General features: G+C 32.3%; 1 protein-coding gene across 9 annotated transcripts in view; it reads left to right on the plus strand.

Moving 5' to 3' along the window:
• The window catches only part of Exoc6 (exocyst complex component 6), a 217,487-nt gene that overhangs the window by 124,674 nt on the left and 69,257 nt on the right, over positions 1-23,556 (plus strand). For 7 of the 9 annotated variants that reach the window (XM_026397372.2, XM_026397376.2, XM_077798736.1 and 4 more), the window contains 5 exons: positions 372-477; positions 3,607-3,716; positions 10,321-10,432; positions 11,163-11,297; positions 21,388-21,567. In XM_026397372.2, the coding sequence (XP_026253157.1) occupies positions 372-477; positions 3,607-3,716; positions 10,321-10,432; positions 11,163-11,297; positions 21,388-21,567 (643 nt within the window). The remainder of the gene's footprint in view (positions 1-371; positions 478-3,606; positions 3,717-10,320; positions 10,433-11,162; positions 11,298-21,387; positions 21,568-23,556) is intronic. The other 2 variants (XM_077798734.1, XM_026397379.2) reach the window with 1 other exon arrangement.

Consider the following 23,556-nt stretch of genomic DNA (forward strand, 5'->3'; position numbering starts at 1 on the left):
AAAAATTAATTAATTAATTAAAGGTATTATGTTCATCTACAACTGAAAATATTTTTTAAAATCTGATTTGAATATGCTTCATCTCGTGGATATGTTTTTAATGCCAATGATGAACTTCTTGTTCAGACTATATCTTAAGAATTGTTCTAGACTAGAAAACTGAAAGTACTGGCAGGATATAACACATGAATTTTGAGAGACAAGACTTATACTGGATTTTTGAATTGTAGATGATTAGACAGTATTTTCTTATTTGGACTTATAACTGACAAATAAAAATGCTTTTGTTGTAGTTGGGCTCTTAAGATACTGTCTTGTAATGCTTTAATGATATATTTTCTAATAATTTTTTAATTCTCCTTTCTTAACAGGGATATTTTTGAAGAAGATAATTATAGCCCCATCCCTATTGTCAGTGAAGAAGAATATAAAATAGTCACCAGCAAGTTTCCCTTTCAAGATCCAGACCTTGAGAAGGTATGAATTAGTTTTTAATTTAAGAATTTAAAAAAATAAATTCATGATCTGTATTATGACATAAAATTAACCTGATATTGTAAGTAAGAATGGCTTTTTGGAACAATTTTTTGGTTGTATTATTTGAGAAAATTATTTATATTTTGTTAACTTTTAAAAATTATGCTATTATTCTACTATTTTGATGAAAAGAAGAAGGGCTTTCCTGGGGATGCTAGAAGGAAATGTTATCCCAAATGTTAGGTGGATTCTTATGGCAAGTACTTACGTTGAGTGAATTCCAAGTTATATGTACTAAATGTTGAATGAATTATTTAAATAAGAATATATCGAGGGAAAGAGAAGAGAATTTCTTTGAAATATTCAGCACTGTGGAAGATCTTATTGTGGCTTTTTAAAAGAAGTATAGTTCTATAAAAATTTTATCTTGATTAAGTAAAAGACATATGAAGGCAATAGCTCCTTGCATATTTATTTCCTCTGGAAGAAGGGATATATTTTTAGAGTCAAGATACCTAAATAAAAAGGTAGAGAAAGGAAGTAGATCAATATGAGGGATATTCTGGGATACACATGAGTGCATACACACACACACACACACACATACACACACAATTACACTTATCCAGTGTTGCTGGAGAGACTCAAATCTTATGAGATTTTTTTTTCTTTTTTTATTATTGGTCGTTCAAAACATTACATATTTCTTGATATATCATATTTCACAGTTTGATTCAAGAGGGTTATGAACTCCCATTTTTACCCCGAATACAGATTGCTGAATCACATCAGTTACACTTCCATTGATTTACATATTGCCATTCTAGTGATGAGATTTGAATATGAATATGAATAGCATATTTCCTGCAGCTGTCACCTATTTTATTTTCTTTATTTTTGTTTTTGCTTCTTATTTTTTTTCAGTTCTTTATAAATTCAGTGCTTTCCTACTTTTTTTGTGTATGGTATGAGGGTTTGAACCCAGGTGCACTTAACCACTGAGCCATATCCCCAGCCCTTTTTTGAGACAGGGCCTTGCTAAGTTGCTGATAATGGCTTTGAGCTTGTGATCTTCTTGTCTCCTTCAGCCTCCTTATCTGCTGGGATTACAGGCATGCACCTGCTTATTTTCTATATCTTTATTGTCAGAATAAGCAAGACTGAATTCAGAGTGAATTGTGACTGTAAATTTTTGTCATATTTTTATGTACAACTTAGTCATAAATGTGTAATAATCACTAAATATAGAAAAAAACAATTAAATGCATAGCTTTTAGATTATAGCTAACATTGCTAAAATATCAGAATAATTCTTCTAATTCTATATTTTTTAAAGTCCCAGAGTTGTCCCTGTGTCAAGAAACATTACTAGAATATTCTCCCTCTCATGGCTTGGTTTTGTTTTCTTTTGTTTGTAGTTACTGGTAAGGAGTTCATTCAGACTATAGCATCTGTGTCAAGAGAACTGAACCAGCCAGGTGTGGTTGTGCACACCTATAATCCAGTGACTCGAGAGGCTGAGACAGGAGGGTAACAAGTTTGGGGCCAGTCTTAGCAACTTAATGATGCCCTGTCTCAAAATAAAAAATAAGCACAAGGGATATAACTTAGTGGTAAAGTACCCCTGGGTTAAATCCTCAATACCTACCCCGACCTGCCACTGATATAAAGCACTGAACTAAGCTGGATTCGCACATTAGCTCTGCTTGTAGCTTACTATGGCCAAGTGACTTACCTTATTTGGGTATTAGGGCCTAATCTAATCTGTCAAATGAGGTAGAACTGAGTGATGTTTACTGTCCTTTCCAATGATGCTAAATAATGCTAAGTAGATTTATAATTTAAAATAAAATTTTCTTGTGAGGAGCTTCCAATATATTCATTTATTCCTTAGATTAAGCTCCTAATTTAGAAAAATCATTTCTGCATGTAGAAAGGCTGTAATTCTGTAGTGTAAAGTATAGTTGATGAAGTTTAGTAGATGAAGATCCAGAAATGTAATTGGAAGATGCCTGTAATCCTCGTGACTCAGGAAGATTTGCAAGTTCTAGGCTAGCCTCAACAACTTAGTGAGACCCTGTCTCAAAATAAAACATAAAAAATGGCTGGGAATGTAGCTCAGTGGTAAAGTGGCCCTGGGTTAGATCCTCTGTAGCCCCCCAAAAAAGAAAGAAAGAAATGTAACTGGAGAAATAGAAAGGGTCAGACCATAATAGCTCTTGTCAATAATGTTGGAGAGTTTAGCCTCAGAGGCAAGTCACTGAAAAGTTTTAAGCAGTAACAACATAATTAGATTTGTGCTTTAGGAATATCATTCTGGCTAACCTGTGATGATTGGAAAGAGTAAGACTGGTAGCAGGGAGTCCAGCTAAGACATTTTTACAGTTATCCAGTTGAGAGGGGTTGGTGACCTGAATAGGGGCTATAGTTGTGGAACCTGACTTAGGAGGTAATTAGGAAGTTGAACAACAGAGGCTGATGGTTATTTGCTTATGAGGGATAAGGAAAAATAAAAGAAGTAAAGTATAATAACTAAATTTCTATCTTGAATAGTGGTGGCATTCACTATGATGGGAAACACAAAAGGAACAGGTTTTGAAAAAAAAAAGAGATGATCATTTCACTTTTGGATCTATTGTGTCTGAAATAGTATATAGCCAAAGGGAGTGTCCAGTAGGTAGTTAGATATATTGATTTGGACATTAAGAGAAAGATTCAATCTGGAATTGTAGATTTGGGAAATACTGACATTTGCATGGTCATTGAAATCATGGGAGTATGAGATCATACAAAGTATACAAGTATTATGGATACAAAGTAGTAAGCTATTAGATTTTTTTCTGTACAATGCTCATCATCAGAACACAAAGAGGTATTGATATGTGCTGTCTCTGCTTGTTGGAAGTATACTAAAATGATTTTAAGTATAAGATTAAATTGCTGCAGTTTTTCAGAATTATTTTGGATTTCTTTAAAATATAAAAAATAAAGTAGAAAAGTAGCAATAGAATTTATGTAATTATTTACTATTAATTCAAATATGAGGTCAATTTAATTTTTATATTTTGTAATGATTAGAGTGACTTTTTCAAAATTTTCAAAAACAATATTTACTTTCTCTTTCTACAGCAGTCTTTCCCAAAAAAATTCCCCATGTCTCAGTCAGTGCCTCATATATACATTCAAGTTAAAGAATTTATTTATGCCAGCCTTAAATTTTCAGAGTCGCTGCACCGGAGGTAAGCTTACTAATAAGAAATGTGTCTTTATCATACTGTTTTTATGAATCACTAACATTTAGTTTTCATACCACGACTCTTTAATGAATTACTCTCTCATCAAAAAAGTTTACATATTTTATTTAGTTATATTTAGGGTTTAGTTGTTATAAATCTAATATTGTATTTTTAACTTTTAATTATGTAAATCTTCAAAGTACATAAAAGTAAAAATAATTTATAGGAAACTTCTATGTTCTCAGCATCTAAATTTAACAGTAATAAAAATTTTCTCATATATTCTTTTTTTTGCAGTGATGGGGATTGAACCTAGGGCCTTGCTCATGCTGGATCAATACTCTGCTCCTGAGCAACATCCCCAGCCTTTGCCATATCTTCTTTTTTTTTTTTTTTTTTGCTGATATATTTGCAAGAAAATTCCTAATATAATGATCTTTTATCCCTGAATACTTCAATATGTTTTTCTATAAACAATGAGGACATTTCATTAGTTAACAAAATGTAACAAAATTAACATGATTCCATAGTATCAGTTTCCTAGTATATGTCAATGTTGTCTTGATTGTCTTGATTATCTTGATTGTCTTTTTCAATGAGGTCCAAACAAGGTTCACACCTTGCATTCATGATTCAATTTGTTTCATGATGTCCCCTTTTTATCTGTGACATTGACTGCCTTGTTGAAGATCTGATATCGTTAAGCTTGTTTTGTTTTTTTTTTCTCAGAAAGGTTTAAAGTGAGGATTCAGACAAAATCAATAGAATAAGTAAAGAATGTTGTAGCAAGTTGATACACTCAATAATGGAGAGCAGCACAACTATTGGTAGCAATAACAAATTTATTTTTATAGGCAAGAAATGTCATTTATCTGATATGATGAAAATAATATCCTATGTTTATGGAAATGGGAAATGTGATATTATTCCTTTTTGCTGATAAGGAAACTGAGGCTCAGAAAGCCTAAATCAATAATTCAGAATGATCATGCTCATTAGGTTGAGAGCTGGGATGAAGAGCAGGTCTTCTGATTCACGTCTGTAAAAATGTCTGACACAATAAAAAAGGTTCAGTTAATGGAAGCAAAGCATTAATCTTTATGCTACATCCAGTTACCTAGAAAGATCCTGCATTATAGTCAGGTGATACATTTCTGATTGTGAACACTCTGGAACACATGAAGTGGTAATTCTTGCTTTCATGTTTACTCTGAAATTCATTCTTCTGAATTTATATATGGAATAGCAGGAGATATTCTTTTTCAGGGAAACTCAAAATTTTAAATCACAAAAAGGCAGTTCATATGTTATAATTGTTTTCCAAGCAGAAATTTTATTGTATCTGTTTCTTATCATAAAGTACTACTATTTTGGATTTAAACAAGATAAAAATAAATGGAAAAAAAATTTGTTCTGCCAGTGTGAATGAGTATCTGATTTAAAGTCTTACATTGTTCTTTCTTTGTGAGTAGTGATTCTTTGAAAGATTTTGTAATTCCTATTCATGAGTAATAAGAATAGGAGAAGAAAGGAAGGCAGATGTCTAACAAATAGCATTTGTTGTGTTATGTGATTCCCATAAGCCAGCAGTTCTCAAAGTAGTTGCCAGACCAGTAACATTAGTATCACAGAGGAAATAATTAGAAATACTACCTCAGACCTCCTAAATTAGAAACTGAGGGTGAGTTCCAAGGTTTTACCAACTTCTCTGAGTGATTCTGTTGAATAGCAAAATTTTTAAAAAAATCACTGCTTAAGCTTCATCATATTTTACCAACCACTTACACCAAAATTTCTAAAGACACTAACTTTAGCTTTAGATACTAGAGGTTATGTAGCATAACATATCACATACACCATCATGTAGCCTTTGAAAAAGGTAGTGAATATAAGTTGAGTATTACCTGAAAAGGAATAACGTAAGAGTAAGTCTGATTACAATGGTAAGTTTTTCTAGTGGATATATCAGAGCCATCAACAATTTATTCCTATCCTGTTTTTCATTTAACATTCTGTTCTAAATAGAAGCTATGCAGTGCTTAATAACATAAGCTTTAGTGTGAGTCTTGATGCTAACAAGTCAATTCATCTCCTTAAACTGCAGTTTCCTCATCTGTCAAATGAGGAAAATAATTTGTAGTAAGAATGAAAGAAGGTAGTGCATGTGCAATAAAGCACCAAGTACAGTACCTGGCACATGGTAGGCTCACAGAGCTTAGGAGAGGATGGGATGCTAGATGTGAGACTGGAGCTTGGAGTGTTTATATTTTATTTTAAAAGTGTTGGGGAACTATTGAAGAATGTTTAAGGTGTGACATGATTGGAATTATTTTTTTCAAAAGTTTACCTCTGGCTCAACATGGATGGTAGATTGGAGAAGGATAACAAAAAGTATCATGTTAAGGAAGTGAAGTCAGTGGCTCAAGAAAGAGATGAAAAATGACTGAAATAGGATCAATGGTTACAAAGAGAAAGGAACATATACAAGAAGTGTTAGGAGCCTGAAATAGGAGTACTTGTGAATAAAGGGATGAAGGAAAGTTTGACTTATATTTCAGTGGATTTGAATTTGTTTATATACTCTCTAATAACTAACTATAACTGAAATCTCTATTATCTTTAAGTTTTTAAAGATGGGGATATATTCATCTTTTTTAGGTGAACAAATGCTAGTGAAAGGGAAAAACAAAAAGTATCTCTTTAGCACTCATAACTTGACTCAAATAGAGTAAAATTGAGAATTATTCTTGAAGTGGGGAGATCCTGGGATTGAACCTAGGACATTGTGCATGCTAAAGGATGTGCTGGCTCATCCCTGGTCTTGAGAGTTATTCTTGAAACTGCAATCCTAATCTATAGCATTAGTTCCCTTTATCTTTTCCTTTAAATATAATTACTTGTTGTGTGGAGAATTTGAATGTTCTAACATGTACTTGTTATTACCTACTCTAATGTGGATTCTTGAAACACAATACTCATACCTGATTAAGATATTATTAAATTTGTAGAGCTAAGCATGGTGGCTCATGCCTGTAATCCCAGCAGCTTGGGAGGCTTGAGACAGGAGGACAGTGAGCTCAAAGCTAGTCTCAGCAATTTATCAAGGCTCTAAACAATTAGTGAGACTTTGGCACTAAATAAAATATAAAAAGGTCTGGGATGTAGCTCAGTGGCTAAGCGCCCCTGGTTTAATCGTCAGTACCAAAACCAAACGAAAACAAAATAAACAAAAAAACACTTGTAGAAAGCATGGGAATATAGCATTTTGGAATTATTATTTTTTTATTTACAGAGGAGATATAGTGACTTTCTAATAATTATGATTTGATTTTTAAACTGAATTTATAATACCAAAGATAAAAGTCATTAATCATATTATTATGTATAATTTTCCCTAAAACCTAATGTCCGAATATAAAACTAGAACATCAATTCCAACTCCTTTTATATATGAAGTTTAAAAGGCAAATATTGTGTGCTAATGCTACAACTGAAAAGGCTACAATATTCTCCTTCTCTCTTTGACAAAAATATCTAATTTTGTTAGATTGATTCTGATCATTTTTTGGGCGGTGGGGATACCAGGTATTGAACTCAGGAACATTTGGCCACTGAGCCACATCCCCAGCCCTATTTTGTATTTTATTTAGAGATAGGGTCTCATTGAGTTGCTTAGTGCCTCACTTTTGCTGAGGCTGGCTTTGAACTTGCAATCTTCCTGCCTCAGCCTCCTGAGCCACTGGAATTACAGGTGTGTGCCACTGTGCCTGGCGTTCTGCTCATTTTAATAAGCTGTGATCATTATCTATTCAAGAAAGTATTTATGCTGACATTTAAAAAATTATGCTTTGCCAAATACACTCACTATTCTAATTTTGTTACTAAGAGGAAAAAGAAATTCAGAATATGGGGCTGAGGAGTAGCTTAGTGGTAGAGTATTTGCCTAGCATGTGAAGACTCTGGGTTCAATCCCCACTACTACAAAAAAGAAAAAAAAATTGGGATATGAAGAAACAGACAATGATTAATTAAAAGATATGTAAATCTAAATTTACTCTAGATTATCGGTTCTTTGACATTTTTATTTTTAAACTCTACATATATAACCTAAAATTGAGCTTTAAGAGTTGTTATGTTTTTTATCATTAAAGAGTTATGGAAGCCAGGCACAGTGGTATATACCTCTAATCCCAGTGATTTGGGAGGCTGAGGCAGGAAAATTGCATGTTTTGAGGCTAGCCTGGTCAATCTTATTGAGATTTTGTTTCAGAACAAGAAAATAAAATGGACCGGAAATGTAGCTCAGTGGTAAAGCATCCCTAGGTTCAATCCCCAATACAAAAAAAAAAAAAAAAAAAAAAGTTATGGATAAAAAAAAATCATGTCTGTGTTTAAAGCTCATATTTTATTTTTGTTTAAACATATTTTGGAGTTAAGATTTTTTAAATAAGAAGTATTTTATAGCTTTTATAGTATGAATGTTTTTATTTATGAATAAAAGTAGTGCCGGAGAATTAAATGACTTCATAAAAGACTCCAAAGTTTCATGATTATTTGGTTGTAGAGGAATAATATAAGATTTGAATGTTGTCTTTAAGCATTTTTTAGTCCTCATAAGAGATTAAGCTGTAAGATATTTAGGAGAGTTATTGCAAATTAAATTTAATTATTGTGAAGTGTTCTTTAAAATTTAGGAAGAGTATAAGTTATAGGTTCAAAGGGCAAGGACTTAAGGAAAAAATTGCTCAGTTGATATTAAAAACTACATGGGGGGAATACTGGTCATAAGGTAAATCTTGCTGGCCCAAATAGGACACAGGTGCTGATAGGTTTTCTTTCTCTGGTTTATGAAGAAACCAGACTCAGCATTCAAGGATGTATAGGGAAATTAAACAAAAGATATTATCTGTAAATGATAACTTTCACATGAAAAAGATGCTATGCAGTGTGTCTTTAAGCACAATTTCAGTGTATCTGAAAAACCAGAGGAGTTGTCAACCACCTTTCTTTTATTGGGGTGAATAATTGGCTTGTTCAAGGGATACTATTGATCAATTACAACATTTTCTGTCTTGAATGTTTGATACTAAGTAACCCTGAAGCCCTGCTCATTTCTGGAGAAGTCTTGATTCTATATTTTAAAACAAATCAGAGAGAAATAGCCTCCTTGGGCCTACTAGAATTAGGGTTAGCAGAAATAGTACAGTCCCTGCACTGGAGCTGGGGTGGAAGCAGTGTTAGAGCAGGAGCTTAGCAAGCACAAAGCTCTTGATTGGACCCCAACACCAAAAACTAAATAAAGTAAACAGAAAAGGACCTGCATTAAAATGTAGAACATTAGAACAGTAGCAAGAAGTGTTCATGTTTGGTCAAATTTTGCTTTATTTGCATCTTTAAAAATAAATGTAGGGGCTGGGGGTTATAGCTCAGTGGTATAGCCCTTGCCTCGCACACGTGAGGCACTGGGTTCAATCCTCAGCACCACATAAAAATAAATAAATAAAGTAAAGATATTGTGTCCATCTTTTAAAAAATCTTTAAAAATGTAATAAATATTTGTGCTTTATATAGTTTTAGGAATGTTATTTTAATACAGTAAAAAATAAAAGGAGATGACTTGGGAGGTTAAGACAGAAGGATCACAAATTCAAGGCCAACCTCAGCAACTTACCGAAGCCATAAGCAACTTAGTGAGACCCTGTCTCAAAAAATAAAAAGGACTAGGAAGTAGGTCAGTGGTAAGGTGCCCCTGGGCAATACCAAAATAATTTTTTAAAAAGTAAAAGGTGTAAGGCAGTTGTTCTAAACGGAGAATAGAACAACTCCTCCCTGCTGCCACCCACCTCTCTACCTTTGGCAATGTCTAGAAATATTTTTGGTTGTTACAATTTGGGGGAGGGGTGCTACTTGGAACTAGTAGATGGAGACCAGAAATACTGCTAAACATCTTACAGTGCACAGAATGGCCCCCCCAGCACAGTATTATTCAGTCTAAAATACTAATGGTGCTGAGATTGAGAATCTCAAGAAATTATTATTCGGTTGAAGGCCTAGTGGTGAGGAGGAAAGCATAAGAATAGTGCCAGCTTAACAATCTTTAGGATGTTCAGAAGCATCATAGGTTTTTTTGCACTAAATTGAAATTAGTTTAAAATATAAGTGTCTTCAAAAATCTCAATGGAAATGGATAGCTTAATTATTTTAAAATTTAAATCTGAAAATTTATATCTAAGAAAAGTTCACATCAATGTGTGTTAAAAAAGTAATTTTTAGCTATAGTTATATATGAAGTGTCTTGCAAAGTGACTGTAGAATGTAGTTGTAATTTAAGAATAGTTTTATTTCCTTGTACTAAGTACCTCATGATTTTTCTGTAGTGGTTGATTTGGTGAATTTAAATTGTTGCCATAAAAGAATATTCTGCTTTGTGAATTTATGAAATTGAATTGAAGTTTGTGATTTAGTAATTATGAGTTGTTATAATTCATTTAAAGATAAGAAAGAATGGATTAGAACAAATTATTTTAACAAATAATATTAAATTACTTAGAATGTTAACTAACTATACCCTTGGAAAGTTTAATAACATCAACCTTTCTTTTTTTAGTTCAACAGAAATAGATGATATGCTTAGAAAATCAACAAATCTGCTGCTGACCAGAACTTTGAATAGCTGTTTATTGAACCTTATTAGAAAGCCCCATATAGGTTTGACAGAGGTAGGTTAAGAAGACACATACAACCAAATAGTTTTTTATATGAAAAAATTTATAGATTATTGCTGAACATCATAATATAAAACTGGCTTGGTATTTTATTTATTTGTTCTTTCTTAGATATACGTGACTGTAGAGAGCATTTTGACATATTATACATACATGGAAAATAATTTATTTTAATTAGGATCTCATTATTGTGGTTGTACTTGATAATGGAGTTTCACTGGTAGTGTATGTATATATGAACATAGGAAACTTATGTCAGATTCATTCTACTGTCTTTTCTAATCCCATCCTCCCTCCCTTTCCTTCATTCCCTTTTATCTAATCCAATGTGCATCTTCTCATGTTTTCATTTATTTACACCAGAAATAAAGGAAATGTGAGAAAATGCATTTAAATATCTCATTGCCAGTCTTTACATGGAGGATCAAAATCCTCAATCCTCATTTTTTTTTTACTTATTTAATGTATGAGATTGGAAAAGTACTATGGAAAGCTATTTTAAAATTATTGGCAGTTGGATTCTTGGTGTATCCATATATATTTTTTAATGATGTTAGCAGTATTTGCATCAGGCTTTTAACATCAGATAATCAGTTGTTTCCTGTGTTGCTATAATTATGCAGAAATGGTACAGTGTCTGGAAGTAATAATGCTGTTTTAAAAAATCAGATAGTTTTGCATATGTGTAAACTGCATTTTACTGTATATATTTTGTGTTTTCTAGCTAGTGCAAATCATCATAAACACAACACACCTGGAACAAGCTTGTAAATACCTTGAGGACTTTATAACTAACATTACAAATATTTCTCAAGAAACTGTTCATACCACAAGACTTTATGGACTTTCTACTTTTAAGGTATATAAAATCTAACCAAAGTTTTCTATTCAATTACTGTAGCAAAATTAGGTAATTAAAGACAAATTTTTTGGTGTGATTTCATTGTATTTCTAAATATTGAGAATTAGAGCTAATTATTGTCAACAAGCAGATAAATGTCAGTTCCTTTTTGGCATTTTAAATATTAATAAAACATTTTAAACTTCAATAAAAGTGGAGAGAAACATTGATTTTCTACAATTAATTACATTTTGTTTATGGTTTGAAAACAAATGGTGGGGCTGGGGAGGTGGCTCAAGCGGTAGCGTGCTTGCCTGGCATGCGTGCGGCCCGGGTTTGATCCTCCAGCACCACATACAAACAAAGATGTTGTGTCCGCCAATAACTAAAAAATAAAATAAATATTTAAAAAAAAAAAAAAAGGGGGCTGGAGATGTGGCTCAGCGGTAGCGCGCTCGCCTGCCATGCGTGCGGCCTGGGTTCGATCCTCAGCACCACATACGAACAAAGATATTGTGTCCGCCGAGAACTAAAAAATAAATATTAAAAATTCTCTCTCTCTCCTCTCTCACTCTCTCTTAAAAAAAAAAATGCTTTCTAAAAAAAAAAAAAAAAGAAAACAAATGGTAAGGTTGAATTAGGCTAGCTGAATTTTAGAGTTCAATAATTAATTTTACATGTGTGTGTGTTTGGAAATGAAAAATATGAGATAAATAAGTGTGAGATTTGCTTTTCATCCCTTATTGACTCTATACTGAAGAAAAAAATATGTCACAGAAGTTCTTTTTTCTGGATGAAAAGATTTATATTTGTATAGTAGCAGGGGATATACTGAAAGATGAATTGATGGTTGTTTTCAGCAGAGTGCAAGATTCAATAATTTTATGTTTGTGTTATTGATTTGGAAACACAAATGATACATTGGAATAGGCTAGCATTGTAAATTTCCTTGTAAGGAATATTTTATTAAATTAATTATAAACCACTTACTGATCCCTTCTAACTTTAAAAATTCAAAAGAATTTTTATCTTCCTACTTTTTCTATATTATAAATTATTCAATTTATCTCCTAAAATTATATTGTAATAATTTATTTTTAAAATTAAGTGCACTTGTATTTAGATATAATTAACTTAATGTTAATATTTACTCTGAATGTGCAAAGCCCAGAAACAACTGTGGGTTCCCAAAATTATCTATTTGGTCCCTAAATCTTATGCTTCCCCGATGACTCTTAAGCTCATGTTGTCAGCCTGATACAGAAGACAAATTCAGAATGGCATCTGTGTCAGTGGACTTATAAAATTAGAATTGAGACAGAACGATGTGAAAAAGCAGGCATTCATTTATTTAATAATGTAATGTAGTGATTAAGAGTATATACTCTGGAGTAGACTGCTATGTGACCTGTGCAAGTTTTTTAACATTAATGATTATAAATTTCTTCATCTGTAAAATCAGAGTAACAATATACTATCTACCTCATATGAGGTTATAAAGATTAAAGGAGATAGCACAGAACAATTCATTGTTTATCAGTTATGCTCTGAGCTCTCTATTAGGCCCCAAGTATACAAATATCTGTCACTTCCCTGAAGAAGCTCACAGGAAGAAAAAACTGTAAAAGATACTTAACAGTATCACTTAAGTATTATAAGGGGAGAGTACAATTTTGGACCTTTATTTATCCAAAGATGCATTGATCTTCAGCTTTTTTCTTTCTTTTTTCCTTCTTTGTGGTACTGGGGATTCAACCCAAGGGTGCTCTACCACTGAGCTATATTCCCAGTTCTTTCTTTCTTTCTTTCTTTCTTTCTTTTTTTTTTTTTTTTTGAGACAGTGTCTCATTAAATTGTCCAGACTGGCCTTGAACTTGTGATCCTCTTGCCTCAGCTTCACCAGTGTCTATGATTCCAGATGTGTGCCACTGCCTTCAGAAATCCTTAGCTTTTATATTAGATTTTTTTTAATAATCTCTCTCTCAATTGTTCTTTCTGTCCTTATATTCACGAATGCTTCAGACCCTGACAAGAGGGGATTTATTTAGGCTTAGAGTTGTAAGCCTAATTAACTGCTCACATTAAATTTGATCTGCTTACTCAGTACTCTGAATAAAATATGAAATACCTTGGTGTTTCTAAGGATTTTCAAGCAATTGTTTATTATCAGTTAGAATCAAAGATGCTGCAACATGGTGCTCTTATATTGGGAGATCTTGAAACTGTTTCTCAAAATCTGTCTGTTGGGAGAGAATTTTAGAAATATTAGCTCTGGTTCACCACTCCATAGTTGTAGATATTTAGTTGAAACACCAACTACCATCATATACCCTTAGGTGGGTTTCCTTGGAAATCAGAAATCAAGTTCTGCCACTACAAATAGCATAGCTTCCTCATTTTTTGTTATTCTTTGTTTTGTTTTCACTTAGAGCTTAGTAAATATTTCTTTGTTTCATCCTATGTTTCATAATATAACAAGAGCTGTTTTGTGCTCATTATTGGAAAATCAAGTATTTGGTTCTACCTTTTGATTTATTTCAAGAGGAATTTGTCTTGAATTGTGATATGAGGAAGTGGTTCAGCAGGGAGAATTGTTAACTCAATGTTAGAGTGAATTACTCAGGACATTGGGGAATTTCCATTCATATTGAATAGTCAATGTGTTGCCTATTCCACAGAGATGATTGAGGTACAGTCTTAGTTATGGATATTAGATTGAATTGCTTAGTTAACCTCTTAGCCTAATTCTTTTCAATCCAATAACCCTACAAAACATTCTTGTTTGGTTTCTTAAGGGTCATGGAAACAAGCACTTTCATGATTCCTTTACCATACCTCTATTTGTTTTTCTTCCAAAATGCACATATGCATACATATGATATATGTGCTCATGTATGTCATCTGTTTATTTTATAAATTATTATAGATTTTCTTATTAGCTTACCTTTCACTTTGCTGAATCTGTGAGTGATATTAGAGGTACAACAGTAGTTACTACCCTAAAACAGTACTTCAACTTATTGAAATTAACTTGGACCCACACAGAGCCACTTAAAAATAATGTAAAAGTTATGCTCACTGAAAAAAATTTGCATCAGGATAGAGGGATGAAATGGGAATATCATTTCCTTTTTGGTTTATGTTGTAGAGGAATGATCCCAGTTCTCTCTCTTTGGCACCAGGGATCTTTTAACTTGGTTCCATGGAACTTTTCCAGTCTGTCACCCTGAAGAGTTTCTTTCTGAGTCCTGGTAGTGATTGCAACTGTAAGTCAATCACAATAATATGGCATAATGAAAAAATGTGTTGAAAAGTAGCCAAGTGAATTAGTGCTCCTTTACTAATTTAATTAGAAGCATAAAGAGGCAAATCTTTCTTTCATTTTAAAGTTGATGTTAGGTACCAAATATAAGAATAAAGTAACTTTTCTTGATTGTCAAACTGGTATCTAAAGCATCTAGTGAAATTAGCTATTTATTTTTTAAAACTATGATTCCTTAAATTGGCTTATCCTCCTGACCATCTTACTCACTATTATACTCCTTACCCCATCATGACCAAATATTAGGTTTGTTGTATTGTCTTATCTGTTTTTTCCCTGTTTTGTCAATACTGACATTAAGACGATGATTTGGATGCTATGTGTGGTTGTAATTAACATTTAGAAATTTCTGGATCAAAATTATGGCTTACTGTAACATTGTTTTTTGAAGAAAAGCAGGAAAAAATTTAACTAGGGAAAATAGTCTTGTGACAGTTCCAGTGCCATCTGCTACTTAGATTTTTAAGGCCCCCAAAAGGTTATTGAACTGTTTGCCTTATTTTAAATGAGTAAAATTAAACATAACCTTTTTTCCCCGTAGATACTCAATAAAATGTTCAAATAGGATACTTGTAATAGAGCTACTAAGAAAAAATTTGATAAAAACTAACAGAAAAATCATCTCAAACTTTCTTAAACAATAATGGGGCCTGGTGGAGTCACATGCTCCTAAAGCCACTGAGCAACATAATGTCACTCCATCTTGAAACAGAAACAAAAACAACCAACTAAACAAAAAACTGCAATAATTTTTTGCCAGAGTAACTGAAAAGTCCAAAGACAGGGCAGATTTCAGGTGAGGCTGAAGCCTGCTGCTCAGGATATATCACCAAGAACCCAGAGTCTCTCCTTTATTTAGCTCTACTTTATGCAATTTTGACCTCATTTTCAGACACCATGTGATGACCCAGTACCTGTAGGTGCTCTCCTGGTAGCAGAATGGTTGCCTGGTCCCAGTTCCAAACCTCACATTTTCATGCCTTATCATCTGAAGAGAGAGAAAATGTTTCTTTCACTAGCTGCTGTGGAGTTCCCTGTGTAAGAGGATGGAAACTGCTAATTTTCTTATACTCATCAAGATTCATCCTTGGAGCCAGATATAGGTTCAGTCCTGCCTGAACCATATATCTGTGAATGTTTTCCAAAACATGTTTGAAGACTGCTCCAAAAGGGAGAATAAATGACAAACAGAAAATTATAGATGTGTATTTCTACTTAGCGTTCATTCAAAACACATGCTTATGGATTAGGAGGTACAGATGGAGTTTATACATGTTTTAAAAATCCCTCTGGGGTAGTTCTGCTGTGCACCAATGGTTGAAAACCACTGATAGTATGACCTCATTTAATTTTTATACATTGCAATAAAAAATAGTTCTCAAATTCTGCTCAATACATTTCTGCCTCCAGAGGGCACTGTTTCTTTAACAAGCAAAGGAAGAATGAAAGAATTTGTTTATAAGCTGAATGTTTTTAAATTTTATGTAAGATTTAAATAAAAGATTTAAACTGACCTTCATAAGATCACTTCATGCAGTATCAAGGTCATATATGTTTCCTAATTATTGTATTTGGATTACAAAATAAGTAAAACTTTTAGTCAGTAGAAAAGTTCTTTCAAATGTTGTCTTAAAATGTGTTCCTGCTCAGAACTTCTGTCTGAATTTTTCTTTCACATAGCATAGCCACTAACTTCCTGATTTAGATTTCTTGGCTTTCTTTTATAGTTTATGGACTATAATAAACTTCTTAAAATATTAAATACTTCTCCTTCCAATTTAAAAAAAAAAATCTTGAAAAAAGTTGGTTTGAACCTAAATAGTTTATAGGGAAAGTAGAACCTGCCCTTGGTGTTACCTCAGAAAAGTAAACTAAACACCAAAGTTCTTGACAGTAACAACAATGAAAATAATAAATTTTTATATTTCCACTTTATTGTTGCTTAGTTTCTTTTCTTTTCTTTTTTCTTTTTTGTGAATCACTTTATCATGAAACATGAAGTCCAGAAAGCACGCAATTATAATTACTTCATTTGACTATAATGTGAATGACTTTATTGTCATCATTTTAATAATTTTTCTTTTTTCAGATAAAAAACTTTTGTTTTTCCTCATGGCTTCAAATTTTGTAGATATTTTCTCACTCTTTCAATTTTTGGTTAGCATTTTAGTTGTCCCATATTACTTTTAAAAAATTCAGGAAAATATTAGTTAATACCTTCTTTATTTTAATAATACTGTGTATGGTAAAAGAGGGTATTAAATATACCATTGATTTTAAAAGTGAATTTAAATTAGAGTCTTTAAAGAATTTCCATTTTATAAAAATCAAAAGCTATAAATCCATAAATTTAGAGGAAAGGAGTCTCTTGAAACTGGCTTAATATTTTGTTAGGGGTGGGGGATATAGTTAGCGGCACAACACTTGGCTAGCATGTGTGAGGTCCTAGGTTCAATCCCTAGCATTATAATAGACAAATAAATAAATAAATAAATATTTTGGGGGGGGTTAAGAATCTTCTTTTCTTGCCTACATAAGAGGCTTCCCAGAAAAGCAAGAGAAATCATAAATACAGTCTGAATGTATATAGGAAATGTAACAGAAGATAGAAACAATCAGTCTCTCAATTTTCTTTGCCTTATAATAGAAATGTTGAATATGGGATGATTATACAACACTGAGCTTTAGGTCTCTTTTATCTGAGTGGTGTATGGAATTGTTGTTTAGCTTCACTTCTGTTGTGACCTATATTAATCCGTTTAGATTCAACAAAGACAGTGAGTCATGAAAAAGTACTAATAATGAATGTTGGGGCAAAATGGAAAGTGATAAATGAGCATTTTTTTAAATATATGGCTTCAAGAAATTGACTTACAAGTGGTATTAAGATGTGTTATGGTATAGTTCTGTAGGTTATAAGCATTTGTCATCTTAATTACCTTTCCCTGATGTTGTTAGGGAAGTTGAAGAGAGATGTGTATTACTGCTATTGATAATACTTATTATCTATGATCCCGTTGGCTAGTTGCTAGTGTTTCACATTTAAAAAAATCTTTCTGTGAATGTTCAATATGCATTTTTTCTCCACTACATGCAAATAACTTTTGTAAGTTAAGTTAACTTGGGCAATTTGGAAGGCTTGAAATGCTGATATGTTAATCATCTTTATGCAGTTCACTTAATATACATTTATTGACCATTACTAGCTACCTAACACTAGTAGGTATAAGGAAACTAATCATGTTTTTAAATGATAGGTGCCTAGTACGGTTACTTTGAATTAATGATAGAAGTTTGCATAATGTCCTGTGAGATAGGGATGATTGTTACTTCCTTTGAAATAATAATAATCCAAGGATCTACAAAAGTTATTTTGCGCAAGATGTAAAGATATAGTGGGACGCAAACCCCTTCCCATTTTTCTCAAATCCCTTTCCACTTTTTCTGTTAAGTAAATTAAAATACTGGCCCATATTCTTTAAGTACATCAAAGAAAACTTTATGGTCCATTTCTTCATTATTTATTGTTAGCAAGGATGACAATTTTTTAAATGGCCACAAATTCTTAACACTTCTTTCATTGAGCAGTGTGTGTATGGGGGGGGAGGTCTATGTCCCTCCTTCCTGATATGGGTAGACTTGTGATTGCTTTGATCACAAGTCAACTAGTACAGTGAAAGCATTGTAAGACATCTGAAGCTAGGACATAAAAGGCAGTGTAACTTCCGCTTTACTCCAAGCATGTGGGCATGGACCCTGAGCTGCCATTTCATGAGGAAGCCAAGCCATATGGAGAAATTACCTATACCAGGTGCCAGACATATGAGTGGGGGGCCTCCAGAATGATTCTAACTCTTCATTGTTGAATCTTATTCCCAGACTTAAGTTGTTCCAGCTGAATCCCAGCTATTATAGAGTAAAATCATCTCCCACCCCTAGAACCTGAGAACATAATAAAATGCTTTTTTCAAACCATTAAGTTTTGGGGTAGTTTATTATTCAGCAGTAGTAACTGGAATAGCAACTGATATAAACACTTCTCCCTAGGTTCCTATTTTTGCATATCATCTGGTAGCTTTTCTTCCATGACACCTTTTTTTCCAGCCTAAATGATCTCTCCTTTCTTGCTATACTTTCACTATACATGTAGTCAATACTAATTTATTCATATTTATTTATTCATTCTGTGAATATTTTACATGCGATTCTTTATATTCCAAATAGATTATAAACTTCTTCAACATTTTCATTTAATAAGTACTTAGCTGCTATCTACTATACAGCAAGTTCTGTTCTAGGTGCTGGGGATACATTGTTGAATAAAAATAGGCACAAATTTCTGCCTTAATTGAACTTACTTATTTTTGTATAACTTATTCCTGCATTGCTCAGAGTGCTGCACATATAGTGACTGATAAATCATTATTGATAAACACTAGTTTTTAGCTTCTCAAGATTTCTATGAGATAAGGTTAGAAATTTTAATGAAGAGAGACTAAAAGCGTAAATTACTATAAATAACTATTTTGAGTCATCTCATTTTGCTACTACCATATTTAGTAGTACTTCATAACGGTTTCTGCTAATGCCATGAACATTAACTTATCTTAAATTCCTTTTTTATTTAAAGTAGTATTTATCTTTACTTTCTTCTATAGCTGAGGAGAGGCACTGTTGAAGGTTTTTATTGTTTATGTGAAATTGGTATTAGATCTTTGAGTAGAAAGAAGAAAAATCCTTCTTGGAATTCCTGTTCCAGTTCTACTGTGAAGCTAAACATGCAGATGGAAAGATATCTACTGGTAGTTGGTTTTCCTCAGCAGGGGGTGGCAGTGAGTAGTAAGTAATTAGACTATGAAAATTGGACTAGGAACAAAAAAGTGTTACAATATGAAGATAATACATTTTGATCATTCATATTTACTTCCTGTATGCTCTTTTTTCTTTTTGGTACTGGGGGTTGAACTCAGGGGCACTCAACCACTGAGCCATATCCCCAGCCCTATTTTGTATTTTATTTAGAGACAGGATCTCACTGAATTGCTTATTAGTGCCTTGCTTTTGCTATGGGATTACAGGCATATACCACCATGCCCGGCTACTTTCTCATATACACTTTAGAAAAAAAAAATTAAGGCACTCAAACCAAAAATACCTTTGAGCATTATGTTTTTAAAATATTTTCTTAGTTGTACATGGACACAATATCTTTATTTTATTTATTTATTTTTATGTGGTGCTGAGGATGGGACTTCATGTGAGGTAAGCACTCTACCACTGAGCTACATGCCAAGCCCATCCTGATTGTAATTTTGAAGTTCTGACTCAAGTAGCATTGCTTCCACAAAGCTTATTCTGACAAATATGTACTAATTATTTTCTCCTTTGTTTGCTCAGGATGGTTTGCAAAACTTTTAATGTCACATTAATCACATTTGGTTATGTTGCATCTTTTCTTGCATTATAAATCCTTGATGTTAGAAACTATCTTACCCATTCCATTGTCTTTATAGTGTTCTTACTCATAGACATGATATAAATGGTATATTAGGTGAAATTGTATTCAAATGTACAATGTGACTAATAATGGTGAGTGATACTAGGTCTCTCAAGGCATTAGTTTAAATAGGTAGTCATTTTTTCAGAAATAGTGCTTAGCTACTTAAATAAAATTAAATCCAACTCCAAAGTGCTACTGTCACATATTTGTGAATTTTATACATTTTTTTCTCTTATTAATTTTTTTTTCATTTCATTGTGGCCAGAGAACATACATAATTGGTGTGCTTCAGTACTTTTAAGGCTTGTTTTATGTCTTGACATATGCTGTTTTCTGGAATGTGGCCCACTTAGCAACACATTTGAGTACACAACACCTTTTTTTTAAAATTTAAGGTATTCCAACCAAAATTTTGAAGACTGTTTAGATATCCATTCTCTGCTATTTTTGTTGAGGTTACTCCTATCATTTCTTTTGTCCTCAGAGAAATTAATCATCTATTTCTACTACCTTTTAAACTCAAAGCATTACAGTTTGTTCTCTGTATCCATGGAGTCCATATCTGTGGGTTCAGCCAACCTTGGGTCAAAAATACCTAGGGAAAAAAATTTGTCTGTACTGTACATGTACAGACATTTCATGTCATTGTTTCTAAACTGTACGGTGTAACAACTATTTACATAGTGTTTACATTGCTTTAAGTATTATAAGTAATCTAGAGATGATTTAAAATATATGAGAGGATGCTCTGGGTTATATGCAAATACCATTTTATATAAGAGACTTATGTGTCCTTGGAATTGCATATGGGGGAAAATAAGGGAGACATTTAGGAATAAACCCCACTTTCACTCCTGAGATACTGAAAGGCAACTATATTTCATATTTTTTTCTATGATAATCTAGCTTCCTTTTCCTCGGTGGGAAGGCATGATCTTCTGCATTATTGACTTTTTTGTTTTCCCTTTTCTGCTTTTCCTTAGGGTCTTCTTAAAGTTATGAGAATAAGTTGGGAATTAATATCTCATAAAGTATCTGGTCACACAAAGAAAAAACAGGTGACAGGTTGAAAAAAAAGAAGAAAATATGTGATATTCAGTCAAATAAACAGAGTAGTATTAAGAAGTTAACAGTTTTCCTGGGCTTTGAATAAATGACTAAAATATTAGACCAAAGACAAAGAAAAGTATAAGATAAAATTTATAATTTTAAGCAAACTTGCTTTATTATCTGCTTCTGTAATTGTTGCTTATTTTTTCTTTTTTGCTATTATTTTGTTTTGTCAGGATGCTCGACATGCTGCAGAAGGAGAAATATATACCAAACTCAATCAAAAAATTGATGAATTTGTTCAGCTTGCTGATTATGACTGGACAATGTCTGAACCAGATGGAAGAGCTAGTGGTTATTTAATGGATCTTATTAATTTTTTGAGAAGTATCTTTCAAGTGTTTACTCATCTGCCTGTAAGTATAAACAATTTTAAAAAATTGTAGTATAAGTTTGCTTATAAAATATGTTTTAGAATTTAACTCTAGATTGGGTTTACTTGTTTAAATAAAATTCCTAGATTGTATATTTCCTTTTCCATTATTATAAATCAGTTTATAAGGACTGAGCATGTAGCTCAGTATAGAACACTTGCCTAGCATGTGTGAGGCCCTGGGTTCAATTTCCAACCTGCAAAAAAAAAAGAAAGAAAGAACACCAAACCAAAAACAGTCTAGTCCTTTTAATAAATCAGTTTATAAGGCATCATAACTTAGCCAGTTTTTTGAGGTTCTAATTTATTTTACTTTCTAACCAAAAAAATTATTTTCACTAAAACCAAAGCAAAACCCTGAAACTGACAATGTAGACTTAAATAGAAATAAATACTAGTAGAAGTTTTTGGAAAAATCAGTATAATCAATGGTTTTTCTAGTTATAAAGGGCCAAGAAGTCACTGACTAGTTTTTATACCAGAGATGAAAAGTAAAACAAGCATGTTCTGTCCTGGTACATGTTCTTAGTTCATGTATATCTTGAACTTCAGTTGATGAAACAATTAAAAAAAAAAAAATTAGAGCAAGGACATTTGGATGTAAATAGGCTGAACACCGGATTCTCCAGATGAGGACTACAAAGGCCAAAGGGTGGGATGAACATGCTCTTATTAAGTGTATCTAGAAAATAATATAACCACTGTGAAAACAGAAATACAGTAGTTTTACACAAATAAAATAGGAATAAATTTTATCAACATTTCTATCATATGATGGAAGATGTAGCTGAACATAAAAAATAAACTATTTAATTCAAAACTTAGCTAACTACCACCAACCCTCTTCCTTGTTTGAAATGGAGGGGGAAAAAAAAGTATTTTCCTTATCCTTACCCTATCCTCTTTCCCCATTAGGAGTTGTTCCAAAGAGCTAATTAGAGAAATTGAGGGAAGGTGTTTCTATAGAAATAAATAGAAGAACATCTTAAAGAGATTTTAATCTTGGTTCTTGGTCAAAGAAATTTTAGGTGCTTACCTGGGGATGATATTTTGTTTCTAATTGCTGTCCTTGAATTTATTTTAAAAACCTGTAAATATTGTTAATTAAATTTTACATCAACTGATTTCTAAAGAAGTGCTTTTCTTGTAGTATGCACTAAATAATTATTGAGTTAATTTGAATTCACCTTGTCAGTATAAATCTCTATGCTTCTAGCCAAAGGCAATCTTCAAGGATAAATATATACAAAATGTATATATTGTGTTTTTATGTTGTAATATCTGCATCACAAGTTGGTAAGAAGTGATAGGTAGGAATTTTATATATACATGGGATAAAATTAAGAGAGATTATATGTTAGAAATGTTTGGGATAAATTCCTCACTTTAGAAGGCTCATATCCTGGAGGAAATCCCAGTTTCTCAAAAGAGACTGATTACTTTGTGAGAAACAGACTCTTAGTCTAACTAGATTCAATCACTTACCTGATACATTGTGATATTTTGTCTGATTTTAAGTGAGTTTTCATATGCCATTTAAAATTTTTATCTTATCTACATGGGTTTTTCTATAAAGAAAATAAATTTTTATACAGTGTAGACAGATAAATTCAACAATAAATTTAGGACACGACCAAGCAATTCACAGCTAAGAGAATGTTCTTACAATAGTATGTTCTTATTTAAGAATGAACTAAAAGAATTTTTAAGCAAAAATATTACGTTATTGACTGTGATAAATTTTAATTATAATTAATAGAGCAACTATATTGTGACTTAGTGTATTCCCTGAAACTCTGAAATTATATAAATATTAAACTAGATTCTTTTCTTTCAAGCAAATTGACATAGTTACTAAATGCATAATTTATCTAAACCAAATATGACATTATGTAAGCTATCATTTTTAAATATTTTAAGCTGAAAATGATTTCTTAGTTTTAGATTATTTGTGGACTGAGATAGAGAGACC

Source organism: Urocitellus parryii, chromosome 5 (genome assembly GCF_045843805.1).
Source record: "Urocitellus parryii isolate mUroPar1 chromosome 5, mUroPar1.hap1, whole genome shotgun sequence".
Classification (NCBI taxonomy): Eukaryota; Metazoa; Chordata; class Mammalia; order Rodentia; family Sciuridae; genus Urocitellus; species Urocitellus parryii.